General features: G+C 43.3%; 1 protein-coding gene across 1 annotated transcript in view; it reads left to right on the top strand.

The window, feature by feature from the left end:
* The first annotated feature begins 60 nt into the window (after window positions 1-60).
* CFAP61 (cilia and flagella associated protein 61) overlaps window positions 61-12,672 on the top strand; it is a 103,768-nt gene continuing 91,156 nt past the window's right edge. Inside the window, exons 1-7 of the mRNA XM_086626586.1 lie at window positions 61-85; window positions 1,177-1,327; window positions 2,458-2,608; window positions 5,170-5,246; window positions 6,228-6,295; window positions 7,535-7,661; window positions 11,833-11,965. Of these exons, the coding sequence (XP_086482712.1) occupies window positions 1,185-1,327; window positions 2,458-2,608; window positions 5,170-5,246; window positions 6,228-6,295; window positions 7,535-7,661; window positions 11,833-11,965 (699 nt within the window). The 5' untranslated portion in view covers window positions 61-85; window positions 1,177-1,184. The remainder of the gene's footprint in view (window positions 86-1,176; window positions 1,328-2,457; window positions 2,609-5,169; window positions 5,247-6,227; window positions 6,296-7,534; window positions 7,662-11,832; window positions 11,966-12,672) is intronic.

The raw sequence follows: 12,672 nt of genomic DNA, 5'->3' as shown, positions 1-12,672 counted from the left end.
TCTAGCCTCGCTGGTTCTTTCTAGGTAACCACAGCTCTGTTACTCAGCACACACGCCAAAACCTGCAGAGGATTTTTTACCTCAGGTTTGTGCTGCGACCTCTTTGCGAACGTATGTTTGCATGGCTGAGACCTGTGGTGTAGCCTGTAACAATGCCTCGACTGTGCGTGAAAGATACAGCTATACACATGACTTTCTATTCCAAAAGTGTAAAATTCAGGGTTTCCTTTGTTGTCTCATTTCAGTTGGGATCTGTGAGGCCTGATAATTGGGCATCACACCTGGGTTTGGAGGCAATGTTAGAAATGGCTATTGTGTTTGCTAGATTGGTAAAAGTGTTCTGCTGGTCTAGGTATGTTGGTTATTTAAACTTTGCACTTTTTTTGAGGTAGTAATGCACGAGCATGTTTAAGAAATTGCAGAAAGTCGTTGTGTTTGGTTAATTTGTGCCTAATTCTTGATTATATCACAACAGGCTACAATAGTGAGTAGCAGCACAGCTGAAATAAATGAACTCTTGATAGTCACAGCTGGTCTGGATGCCTGTTGCCTCTCTATGTTCTGAAATTGCTAGGCATGTCGATAAATCACTTGGACGTGACAAAGTCTGTGAATGTGGAACCACAAAAATGCTTTTCTTCTGGGCATGGAAGCTATAGAGCTTTCAGTTCCTTCTGAAATTTAAATATCGCTGTTGACTTAAAGCAATTTGAGGAGCTGTTTTGAATAAAATACACTTAACTCACCTGAAATTGCTGTTCAGTGTTACCGTGGCATTCTTACCCTGATTGTTTGCAGCTGCTGCTCCCACCCTGTAGACAAGGCTGTTAAGTTTTACGTTATTAATGATGAGCACTGTTCTGATAGATCACCTGCAAGTGCCTAGAAACAAATCAAAGTAAAAGCAATTTGTAGCCTATGAGAAACACTTGTTTTCTGTGCAGCATGTGGAATGCATACAGCTGGTATGATTGCCTGCTTTATTTCCACTTGGGCACGCTGTTTGTGCAGGCAGGCAGTATTTTTGTAGAGGTCTACAGGAACTAGGCACTTACATCCATCTGAACCGTGCTCCTTCACAGTTCGTATGAAAAACCATTCCAAGGAGCTATGTTGAACGACGGATTGCAGCAGGATGTGCCAGAACAGCAATGTTTTCTTTCTTTCTCGCTGCAGCCCGTAAGATGACTACAGTAACTACTTCAAGAGGGAAGACAGAAGTGGTCAGTGCCAGAAGAACAGAATCACATGATGTTTCAGATATTATCAGCCTCTTCAACCGTTTTACTGAAGTCGTTTTTGGAAGGATTGATGTCACGTACCTTTTGTAAGTAACAGTATTTTAGGGATATTATGTTGCCTTTCTTGCAGGAAAGTTCGAGAAATTATATTCCATGTAAAATGGCAGAAAACATGAGCCTTTACGTGGTGTGGCGTAAGGACTTTTCACAAAAAGGGAAAGAAAATGTGCTTCCATCCCTTCTCTGCATCACACGTGCATGACTTTGTGCAGGCTTGGATCACTGCTGCCAGCATGGTGGTCAAGATTTGACTCTCTACTAGCTTCCTTTTTATAAAAGCTCAGAAGACATGCTTCTGAATAATACCTGATGAAGCTGTCAGATTCGAATGTTTGCTGCCTGCTCCCTGTAGCAGGATCCTTTTGCCTGTTGGGGAGTGATGGAAGTAGAGGGGCAGGGACTAGGGTTTTTTATTGCTTTGTGGCTGTCACTGCTCTGTTTTGTTTTCCTTTATATGTCTAAATCTTTTCCTTCTCTTCTAGTTTCCCCTTAATGAAAGGAATTGGTGGGGTTTTGCCACTCTTTATTCTACCCTGGGCGACAGCCTCTGTCTGCCATAAAATATGTTTCAATGTGCCTCTTCTTTTTGTGCCCCCAAGATGCCTAATATCCTCCATGTTTTGACATCTGTATCCTAGCTGCTTGCATGGCAATGTTCTTAGTGGACATGGGTGGCTGTAGAAGTCTTCTGTTACCATATCTTCATCACTGGAGATAGCCATGGACCTTCTGCGCTTCATCCTCTGTGCAGTGGTGGAACAGCAGAGACAGACTCTGTGAAATGCTACCAGCATAAGGGTCACTTAGGGTTTTTTCCACTTGACTTAATGGCAAATGTCTCAGATACCAGCTATTTCAGGGAAAAAAGATACATATGAAGAAACATGCAAAGAAGAGGGAGCATTTAGTCTTGCATATCAAATTCATAGTAATTGAGGATTTGAAAAATCATGTGAATTGTTATAATGTCAGAATAAACTAAATAAATATTTGGAATTGAAGCAACAATGTCAAGTTAGGATGTGGGCAATGAAGTTCTCGATCCTGGCAGCACTTTTGAACACAGTTAATTTTTCTATTCTAACAGGCTGAATTAAGTCAGTCACTCTTCTTTGTGTAGTTTCTTCAACTTTGCTAAATTAAATTGTTTTCACAGAGAAAAATCAACTCTTGCTTTGACACTCTGCAATGAGAAGAACGAGGCTATAGCCCATGCTGTCTTCCTGGACTATCCAAATTGGAATATCACTGACCAGTCTGATTGGGAATCGTTCTTACGTGAAAACTACATTAACAATAAATGCACTGTAAGTAAATTGTGTGATTTTAGTTGGGTTTTCACTTAAGACTCAGATATGAAAAATATGCACAGGCATCTAAAAATCTCTTTGAGGTAGATTTGAGGCATTCAGGCAGAAGAAGGTGACAATCTGAGTCCTTCCTAAGCCCTCAGGTGCTCAGCAGTTGGTGAGTACCTGTGCTCCTGCCACTACTGTGACTGAGGGTGGCTGCAAGGATGGCAGTTAGGGAACACAATCCTTTCTTTGCCAGCCACGTGCAGAACGTGGCTGATGCATTGTGCTGGCGCCGACAGCGGTGTGAATGGTGGCTGTCACCAGTGGTTTTCATTCCAACACCCGTCCAGCTCTGCTGCTAAGTAACAGAATGTTTACCTGGGAGGTGGAGTCCTTGCTCTAAGGCCCTTCTCGCTGTAAGGGAACTGGGATCCTCTTTTCTCACCTTTTGGAATAAAGTTTAGCTCTTTTATAGAACCGAATGCCAATTAAATGGCTTCAGAAAGAATAAGGGACAGGGGGTGTACCCCTGCTTGGAGGATGGTGGCTTACACTGGGTGGAGGAAGATGCTGGTATGGGCATCTTGGTTCTGGAGTAAGCTTGTTTGGTGCTGATGTGGGGATTGCTGCGCTCCGTTCTGCGGGGTGCCAGTTTTCATATGGAATCCTCCTCAACTTCATGAATTACTCCTAGGAATTGTGGGCTAGAAATAGACACTTAGAAGTTCAGGATTCAAATGCTGCCCGCCATTCAGCTAGGAACTAGTTCTTGTCACTGTTGAGAGAAGATGGAAAATGTTAGCCCTAACCACTCCAAAGCCAGGCAGCACATGCCAGAACAAGGTGTTGGCAGAACTGGAATCTCTAGACAGTTTGTTCATCAGTTTTCCAGTGTTGTTCGGGGTGAGTTAAGCAGTGGCTTGCAGAAAACCTGACAAATACAGCAATTGTATCTGAAAATGCTGTATGCTGTTAAAAGAAACAAAATTGTTACAGCCAAAGGGAGTAGAGAAAAAAGCCATGGGATTTCCTTGTGATCTGTTTTCTTTGTCACTTGAGCAGCACTTTGTGTGCAGGAGTGTTGCAGGCACAGCCGCTTCATGCACCGTGCAGCTGCTGCTGTGGGGTTGCACTGCGCGGTCTGTCCTGCAGCCTCTGCCTGCGGCGTGCAGGGCATGCAAAGAGGGAACACAAAAACCAAAAGAGCTGGAGCATGTTAGGAATTACTACTCATAAACAGGAGTGAAGAGTACTTGGAACATTGACAAGGAGCAGAAGAACTCTGCTTTTGCTAGAATGGAGATTATTTTCTAAAATGCGTGCAGAAGATCCAGTACATATTTTATGCCTCTGCGCTGGCAAAGCAACTGAACCAATTCTGAGTTGTAACTAGATGAGATATTGTTGGTTAACTGCGGGTTAAATCCTTGCAGATGTGCTTTGCAAACTCAAGATCTTCTGAAAATAGAATTTCTTAAAAGTCTACTTGACAAGTCTTTTTCCTAGAGCACAGAAATCATAAGATAGCTTCAAGGTCTAAATTAGGAGTTGACTTGTGCAGAATTTAATTAGTGAAGATGCTTTACAGGATTGCCTGGTTACCATCAGTATACAGGAACAGTTATAGGCCAAATCTTGCCTCCTGGGCCTCTTGGACCTTTTTCTTCTGCATTTAAAAAATAAACAAAAAAGAAAAGTCTGCTTTTTAGAAAGAGCTTTCAATGTTTATTCATTACAGTAGCATGTTGTCTTGGTGCTGGTCCATGTACTGCAGCCTCTTAAAATCATTCTTGCTCTGAAGTTGCTTAAATTTGTTGGTGACTCTAGCCGTGATGTTTTAGTTGAATATTAAACTGTGCAGAAGATGTCAAATTTTCCCATTTAAATTTTTTTTTTTGTGGAAATATTTCATCCACAGGTAGACCTTCACTGGTTGAACACTAGAAATTAATATGCAATAGAAAGCAGCTGAGTTAACAGCACTTTCAGTTCCGGCACAAGGGTTTTGCTTTGCTAGTGTTTTCCAGGTTAGCTGGAGGCATATAAGATAAAGATGGTTTTTAGTCTGCCCTGTTTCTGCCTGGATATTTAAATGTGTCTAATGATGTAATCTTAAGACTTTGTAATTTTACTTACTACTTTTAAAGAAAAAACATTTCAGGAGTATGAGAAGTATGTGAGCTTTTGTGTTTTTTAGACCTAGAAAAAATGTCTTTATCAGCCAAATGTACATTAAATGTTGTTAAGAATGAGTTGCTAATTGTTGTGATCAAATTAAAATGTTGTTAGTCTGGAATTAATACTGTTAAATATGAAACAATGTATATTGTAGTCAAACAATGGCGAGCATCAGCGTAAATCCAAAATATTACAGAAGCACAAATCATGGTATAAATAAAGTCCTTGAATCACAGAACTTTATCCACACATGCTTGGAAATTACTTATATATGTGAAGCTACTCGTTCTGAGTGCAGATCATATATATTGGAAATAAATGTGCATATTAATACTTGGGTTGACTTAATAAATATTATCTGCATGGTGTTCAGACTGTCATTCCTTGTTTTGTAGCCTTTGAACACATTGTTCCTGCACCTTTTTGTGGCAAAAGAAGAATATACAGCCGGATGTTCCCAAGAAATCGTTAGGTGAGTTCATGTATGACTTTGTGTAGTGAAGCATGTGCGCTCTTCTGCCATCGTTTGGAGAGGCTATGGAATTTAAAAGTGCCTTAAGGTGTCACTGGATCCAAGTTAAGTATCTCTCTTAGCAGTCTTGGAAGGTAAGAGAACACAACCTTGTATAATGAAATGTGCACTGTTGGCTTTGAAACAAAGCTGTTAACGGTTCCAGTTATGTTCCCAAAGCAGTGTTGAGCTTTAGCTGTGTCTTTGCTGTAATTTTCCACAGGAGGAGTACTGCAGTTGCAAGGCACATCCATCCATCCATCTATCTATTTATAATTTCTTTTTAATTTATTTATTTCCTAAATTTCTGCTTGTAAAAATCGAAGTGTGTGACTGAGCAAGAAGCTTAAAAAGTTGCAGGTGTTTCTGCAATATGCTTGTTCCTGGTAATCTCTAGACAGTTTGTTAGCTGCGGATTACATGGTGAGACTGCAGACCATAGGGTACAAACAGTGCAATCTATTACTGAGTTAGCTCAGTACTCAAATATACATTGCCCAGCTTGGTTGGTATAGCTCAGAAGTTACTTACATGCACAGAGTGAATTGCATTTTGTGCTCGTGCTGCTGAATTTACAGTTGCTTTGTCATGTCAAGCTGGCTCGTCCAGATGCCGGGTCAGAGATCTGCCAGCAGAGATCTGGCATCTTTAATTTTTTCACCACTGGGGAACTGATATAAAAAGGAGGATGTTGAAATCTAAGAATTAGGAAATTGAGAGAAATAAGATAGGAAAAAAAAAAACAACAGTTACAAAAATGCCCAGATGAATTTCATGTGATTTTATTTGTCATAAATAAAATGTTTTAATTTTTGAGCCATGTGGACTCATGAAGGAAGATTAGAGACACTGGGGGAAAAAAATTATCTACTAGAAGACTATCTACTGTATCTGATTTGGTGTAATGATGAAAGACTGAATACAGTTATGTTATTTGTCCAGGAGAGCTTTTGTCACTGTACCAGAACTGCAGTTTATACTTCTCTTCATACCAGCTGATGAGAATTTAGGTAAGAATTTAGTACTATTTTAAGAATAAAATAGTGGGAACAATCTCAAATCTCATTATCATTAATACACATTAGTATGTGCTATGTTGGTGGGCTTTTTTGTGTGGTTTTTTTTTTTTTTTTTAAATACTGAGAACAGTTATCATTCTCTAAACATGCAGAAAACACAATTTTAAAGTATCCTCTAGTGGACATACCGTGTGAAAGAGGTGTGTTTGGTTACCCGTGTGCTCCAGCAGTCCATTCAGCAGTCTGTCCATTTCCTGCAGTCTTTAAGTTTGCCAGAAACAGACAGGACTTCAAACAGGAGTAAAGATCTCAGAAATAAATTCTTACAAGTTTTGTGAAGATTTCTGGCAGAGTAGAGATTGGAATCTTGTACTCCAAGAAACAGTGGCTAACAGGCTGCTTGGCACGTGTGTACATATGTGCTCCCAAGCACACACACGCATGGTTCCTGCCTGTCAGCCAGGCACCGTGCCCTACCTCCGAACCAGCCACGTCAGGCACGACCTCTCGTTTAGCCAAGCGAGTACAAGGTGGGGAGGGGATGCTTTAGCCAGGGTTGGAAGGAGTGCTCGAGACATAGAAAGGAAACCAGGATTATTTCTTTTAGAGCAGGGGTATAAAGGTGGAGAATGCACATCGTAATCAGAGAACAGCATTTGACTTGGGTTTGCAGTCCTGAGTTCAGACTAATAATCCAGGCATCTACTTAATGACTGTTTTTTTGCTTGGAGCTTTTCTTGAAGTGAACTGGAACCTTTTCTGATATGCCCATTTCTAGATGTCTTAGTTCCAAGTCATGCTCAAAAGCTCTGTAGTGGTGTGTCAGCTGCAGCAAACTACCTGAGTAAAGGCTTTCGTCAGACCTAGCCCAGCAGCAAATGTCAGCTTTCCATCAGCACAGCGAGTCCTGACAAAGAGATTCTCCAGTAGCATGTAGCGTTGGTTGTCAGGCTAGTATTTCTGTAGGGATTTGATCCCACCAATTCCTGATTGCTTTGAAGCTTACTCAGGTTTGGGATGCTGGATCGATTAGCAAGTTAATTCAGTAACAATTCTTTTACATCTTTACTGTCATTCGAACTTCGTTGCTTAACTTACAAGACACGGAGCATTGTGCCCTCTACGGTTTAAGTTCAAAACTCCACTTTCCTCCAGCAGTTTTTCTGGTAATTTAAAAGCCTACATAATGAAGTTTCTCTGTTGCTCCTGACAGATTTTTGTCATTCACAGAGCCAGACATGGGAGATGTCTTTGAAAAGATGATGACTGCTCCGGGTGCCGTGGTGGGTACAAACTTCACCTTGCTTGCGTGCCCCAGACACAGGTATCACCCACAGCTGTATATTCGCAAGGCAAGGTAATGCAGCTCCTCCCTTCTACAGGCATATCTGTCTGGGTTAATATGAAACGTTTTCTTTTTGTTTACAGCATCAGTATCTTAGTTAAACTGCTATGATTTTCCTTGATAACCTAATTAAGTAGTTCTTTGACTATGCTGGTTTTATTCTACTTCATCACAAGATCAGCTGTGGTTTTTTGTAGAGCTAGGTTGCTATCTAGGAAGAATACATTTTTTGTTGGGGATGTTGATTCTGTGAATCTGCTTGGCTTAATTGCATTGCTGCATATTTTAGTGAGTGCGTGTAGCTTCTGGGTCTCTTGGAGCGTTTTCCAACTTATTTTTATTTTTCTCTTGTGATGTTGTATTCTGACCAGTTGAGCAAAGTCTAAACAGGAAGGCTTACTAGATAAAAATTTAAATAAGAGCAGAGAATCCCTAGTTCCAGCAGTCCTCCAGACGTGGAGAGGAATCCTCTTTTGCCTTTCGTACAGTTTTTTCTGTGTAAGTGCTTCGCACGGCCGCTCGCACGGTGTTTCGGGGGAGCAGGCCTCCTCGGCGTAGCTGAGCTTAAGAAAATATCGGGGTAACCCTTTTCTTTCCAGTGTGTCATCCGTTCCAGTAGATGTGGTTTGGAGCAAAGACCTTGGTATGCTCGTGTAACGTGCCTTCGACACGGCCTTGCTCTTGATGTGGGGTTCAGTTCTTAAGTGTCACTTAAAGTCAGACTCTGAGTTGTTTGTTCTTTCCTGTCTGCCCAGCTGCCTGCAGCGCGCACCAGGCAGAGGTGCAGGGCTCTCCAGCAGCCTCGCTGGCTGATGGCTGCCTGTCCTTTGGCTGTTAGCACTCTGGTTTTCCTGCCGTTGGAGTTCCGCTGCCTGTGCCGAATCCCAGCTTGTGCCAGCGCCGTGTGTGCAGTAAACACGAGCAGCAGTTTCTGACCCAACGGGGCCTCGTGCTCTTCTGGGCAGAGTGCTGGGCCATCGCGCTGTCATCGCTGTGTGGATGTGGCACGTTGCCCTGTGGTGTGGCTGAAGTGTGACCAGTACCTACCGCGTTTTGGCTCGCTTGTTTTCCGCCTCACAGTGGGAAGAGTTTGTGCAGGGTAGTTACGAGGTAATAATTTCATTGGATTCTGATTCCTTCTGGGGTTGCTTTGTTCGTACTAAATGCAAGTGCTGCTCTGTGGTTACGTAGCAGGATTATGATTAAATTGGCATTTCTGGTCCTGGCAGCGGAAACTGAGGTGTTGGGACAAGCACATCCGTGGGACGCTCCATCGCACAACGCTGCTCACGTTTGTTGCTGGGTTAGTTCATGCCGGCGTCTCGGACTGGATTCCGACAGAAGCCTGTCTCAGATGTTTCACACATGTTTGATTTTACCAAATAGGCAGATTTTGCTCTTCATCCTGTCGTTTTAGTCAGTGTTGGCGACACCCTGTCGCTTGCCTTCTGAGCGTTGTAAGAAAAAGGCCTGAGGCCTGACCCTGACCACTCCACACCATCCTGCTGTAGGTCTGGCTGTTTCAATACGTTGCAAAATTATTTGCATACTAACTTGCTCTACAATTTTTAGGGTTTTTTGAGTATTAACTTTGAGTTGTCTACCATCTATCAATATGTCAATGAACCTTAATATTAAGAAGTTATCAGCAGGTGAATTAATTCCTGAGGATTTAAAGTTTTTTCCATATGTCTTGATTTCAACTGTTATGTTTGGGTTTTATTTATTTTGAATCATATTCTTTCTTTTGATGGCCATTGGACATTATCAACAGAAATGAAAATATCACGTAGGCCATACCAATGTTCCACATACGAGATACCATCTTGCCTGGGATTTCTGTAGTTTGTTATGAACAATAAAAATTATTTACTTTAATTAAAAAAAAAAACAAAACCAAACAAACTAGAAAACTAACCAGGAAACTGTTTTTTCTCTTAAGTTACACAGTATCTGGTGATAAAAAATTCATACTTATATATTGTCTGTTAGCAGAGTCTCTGAGCAAGCTAAATTATCTTTGCAGTAGATGCTTTGCCTTTCCTTTTGCTCCGTGTTCACCTTTGTACTTCACTGGCATCCATAGTAACGCTCGTGGAGCCCTTTGGAGACTTATCTGTGAAAGTTGTCCCCAGCCACCTGCCTAGCAACGCGTTCTGGGCCGGTGACAGGAGATTAGGGTAATCTCTGTTCCCTCTGCCCTTGCTTAGGGAGCAGGGAAGAGGCTGTAGACTGATACTTTGCTGAACCGTTGATTTTGAAGTTATTCTCCATCTGACCTTTATGATGTGAAATAAATCTGCAGTGTGCCAGAGCGCAGTCCGCTGAGCTTTTGTGTTTAAGTTTCTTGCTGATATCTCACCGTTAGGTCCTGTCGTTCTCGGGTTTGCACCATGTGTGTAAGAGCTCACGAATTTGCAGCTCTGTGGAATGCCTTTATCGTGCTTGTTCGCGCAGCCCAGGGGTTCTGTGGTACTTTTATATTAAAAAGATATTTATTGTGTTGTGGGTTTCTATGTTGTGGTTGTTTTGGGTTTTTTTGTGTGTGGTTTTTTATGTTTTTGTTTTTTAAAGACTGTGGTGCTGGTGGAAGATATTAAAAAATAGAAGAAAAAGAAAAATAGTTCTGTTCCTGCAGTTTCCAGTGCGCAGGGAGATGAATGGGCCTGTTTGGAGCCCCACTGACTATCCTGAGGTCGATCTCTCCATCCCACGAGCCGGCAGAGTTGCCATCTGCACCACGATGCGTGGCCCCGTGTCACGTTGTGTTTTACAGAGCAGCACCCTGTGAGGGACTCGGAGCCATCGGCAAAACGTTCCGTTGGGAGACGGGGGGGTGTTATCTACCCCAGTGAGACAGCAGGTTGCGATCATACTCATTCCTTTGCCCCTGAATTAGTTTGGTTGGTTTGAGGTCTCGTAACTCGTTGTCAGATTTGTGTTATTTATATATTTAATTGTACTAATTAATTGTATTGAAGCAGTGAAGTTCTGGTAACAGAGAAGCTTACTGTGGTTTTTCCCTTGAGATGCTGCCTGCGAGGAAGAGGGAGACTTCTGTTTGGGTTTGGGATGTGCAGAACGTGAATTACTGTGAATTTTTACAGGGTTTCCTGGTTCTTGGAACTTCCTTTTAGTTGCATCTTCTGAATTAATTCTGCAGGCAAGTACTTGATGGTGTGTTGTGTTTCCTGTGATTTTTTTTATTTTTTTTTTTGTAGCGCGTAAGTCACTACAGTGAGGGCTCTCACTTGAGCAGGGACCGAGAGGAAAGTGTGGGGCGGCTGGTTGCAGCGGTGATGGGCGGCGGCGATGCCCGTCCCTGCTGGTTTCCCAGGCTGGCGCTCTGAGCGCAGAAACTCTTAACTGGGAACGGCCCTTCAGAAAAGCGTTAAATTCCTGAAAACTCCCGGCCGCCCGCGGCTCCCCGGGAGCGGCCTCCGCGCGGCCGCCAGAGGTCGGGAGAGAGCGGCCGGCGGGAGCGCGGAGCGTGGGAGCGCGGAGCGTGGGAGCGCGGAGCGTGGGAGCGCGGAGCGTGGGAGCGCGGAGCGCGGAGCGTGGGAGCGCGGAGCGTGGGAGCGCGGAGCGTGGGAGCGCGGGACAGAGTCATTGCGCTTCAGCCTCGGTTCGTGCCGGGCACCTCCTCACCGCCGCGTGTAGTAACGGTGACCTGGCCCATCCGCGGCACTGCTTTACAGGAGAGTGCTATTTTCGGGTTTGGTTTTGTTTGTTTTTTTTTTAAAATAACTGCTTTTCTCACTGCACTGGTGTTGCTTTCTGAGAGCTGTGCCAGCTCCAACAGCTGATGGTTGGGCTCACGGAATAGAATGACTTTAATCGAGGCCTAAATCCCGGCTCTGCCCAGCCCAGGGTGCCTCAGGCGAGAGAATTCCGAACTGGGCCTCCCTCCTATTCCGTTAGGGAAGGATGAGCACCTCCCTCGGGCAGGCAGATCTCGGGTGGGCTGTGCTGCTTCTGGAAGCGGGTCCGTGCCTCCCCCGGCGCCGAGGCTCCCGCCTTAGTGTGTGCTGGGGATGCCTCCTGGGTGAGACTATTTGTTTGTGGGCGCAGGCTTTCGATCGAGTACGTGCAACGTTTGTCCATGTGTTAGCAGAGAAGAACAGAGGTGTCAGGACCTATTAATGGCAGAACTTGAGGACATCACCTCATCTCTCTTTTGTAGGTTAGAAGATTATGATGATCTCATGCCGATCTGGACACGTCAGAGTGAGGCTCTGAAGCAAACCCATAGCGAATATTTCCTTGCTGATCTCATAGAGTGTCAAGATGAAGAAAATCAGGCTGTTGTATGTGAGGTCAGTCTGCCGTGAGCTCTGGTTTTGTCTGATGATAGCATTAGTGATGTCACGTGTGAGTGCCAGCTCACGCTGCAGCTCCAGGAAGAAAAAGAACAAGCTCACTTTTGGAAGGCAGAATTCATGATCTGCACGCACGCGATGCCCTCGGCCACATATTTTGTGTCTTTCCTTTCTTCAGGAGTGATCTCTCCTGTTAAGTAAATGAAGCAGCAATTCCCAGTAATTGTGTGGATTCTATTCAAGTAATTGGAACAGGCCATGTTGAAACCGTGTTGCCATTTTAGACACTTGCATTATAGATGACCAGTTTTCATTCCTGGTGAAAATTAATATTGCATGTGAAAACTAGTAGCCAGTAACACTTTCACAGTTAAAATGCTGTAGAGTTTTTCCATCTCTCGGCTCGGGCATTCAGATTTTTGCTGAATTGAAGAGAGAAGCCCAGAAATTAATTTAAATAAGAAAAAAGTGGTAATAGTTATCCTGCTGAAAATTCCTACTAATATTTTTCCTGTGTTAGTAATTGTGCATGGTACTGCGAGCTGGTAGGCAACATAACCTGCTTAATTCCAGAAGTCTGCTTTCGATGGCAAATGATTTTGTAAAACCTTAACGTGTAATCACTACCACTGGAAGCCAAATGGGAAACAATAAACCATTAGTGTAATAGCACGTTACAAACGGCTATTTTTATAAATAATACA

The sequence above is a fragment of the Tauraco erythrolophus genome, chromosome 2 (genome assembly GCF_009769465.1).
Source record: "Tauraco erythrolophus isolate bTauEry1 chromosome 2, bTauEry1.pri, whole genome shotgun sequence".
In the NCBI taxonomy this organism is placed as follows: Eukaryota; Metazoa; Chordata; class Aves; order Musophagiformes; family Musophagidae; genus Tauraco; species Tauraco erythrolophus.
This window is presented reverse-complemented; position numbering and strand designations above follow the sequence as displayed.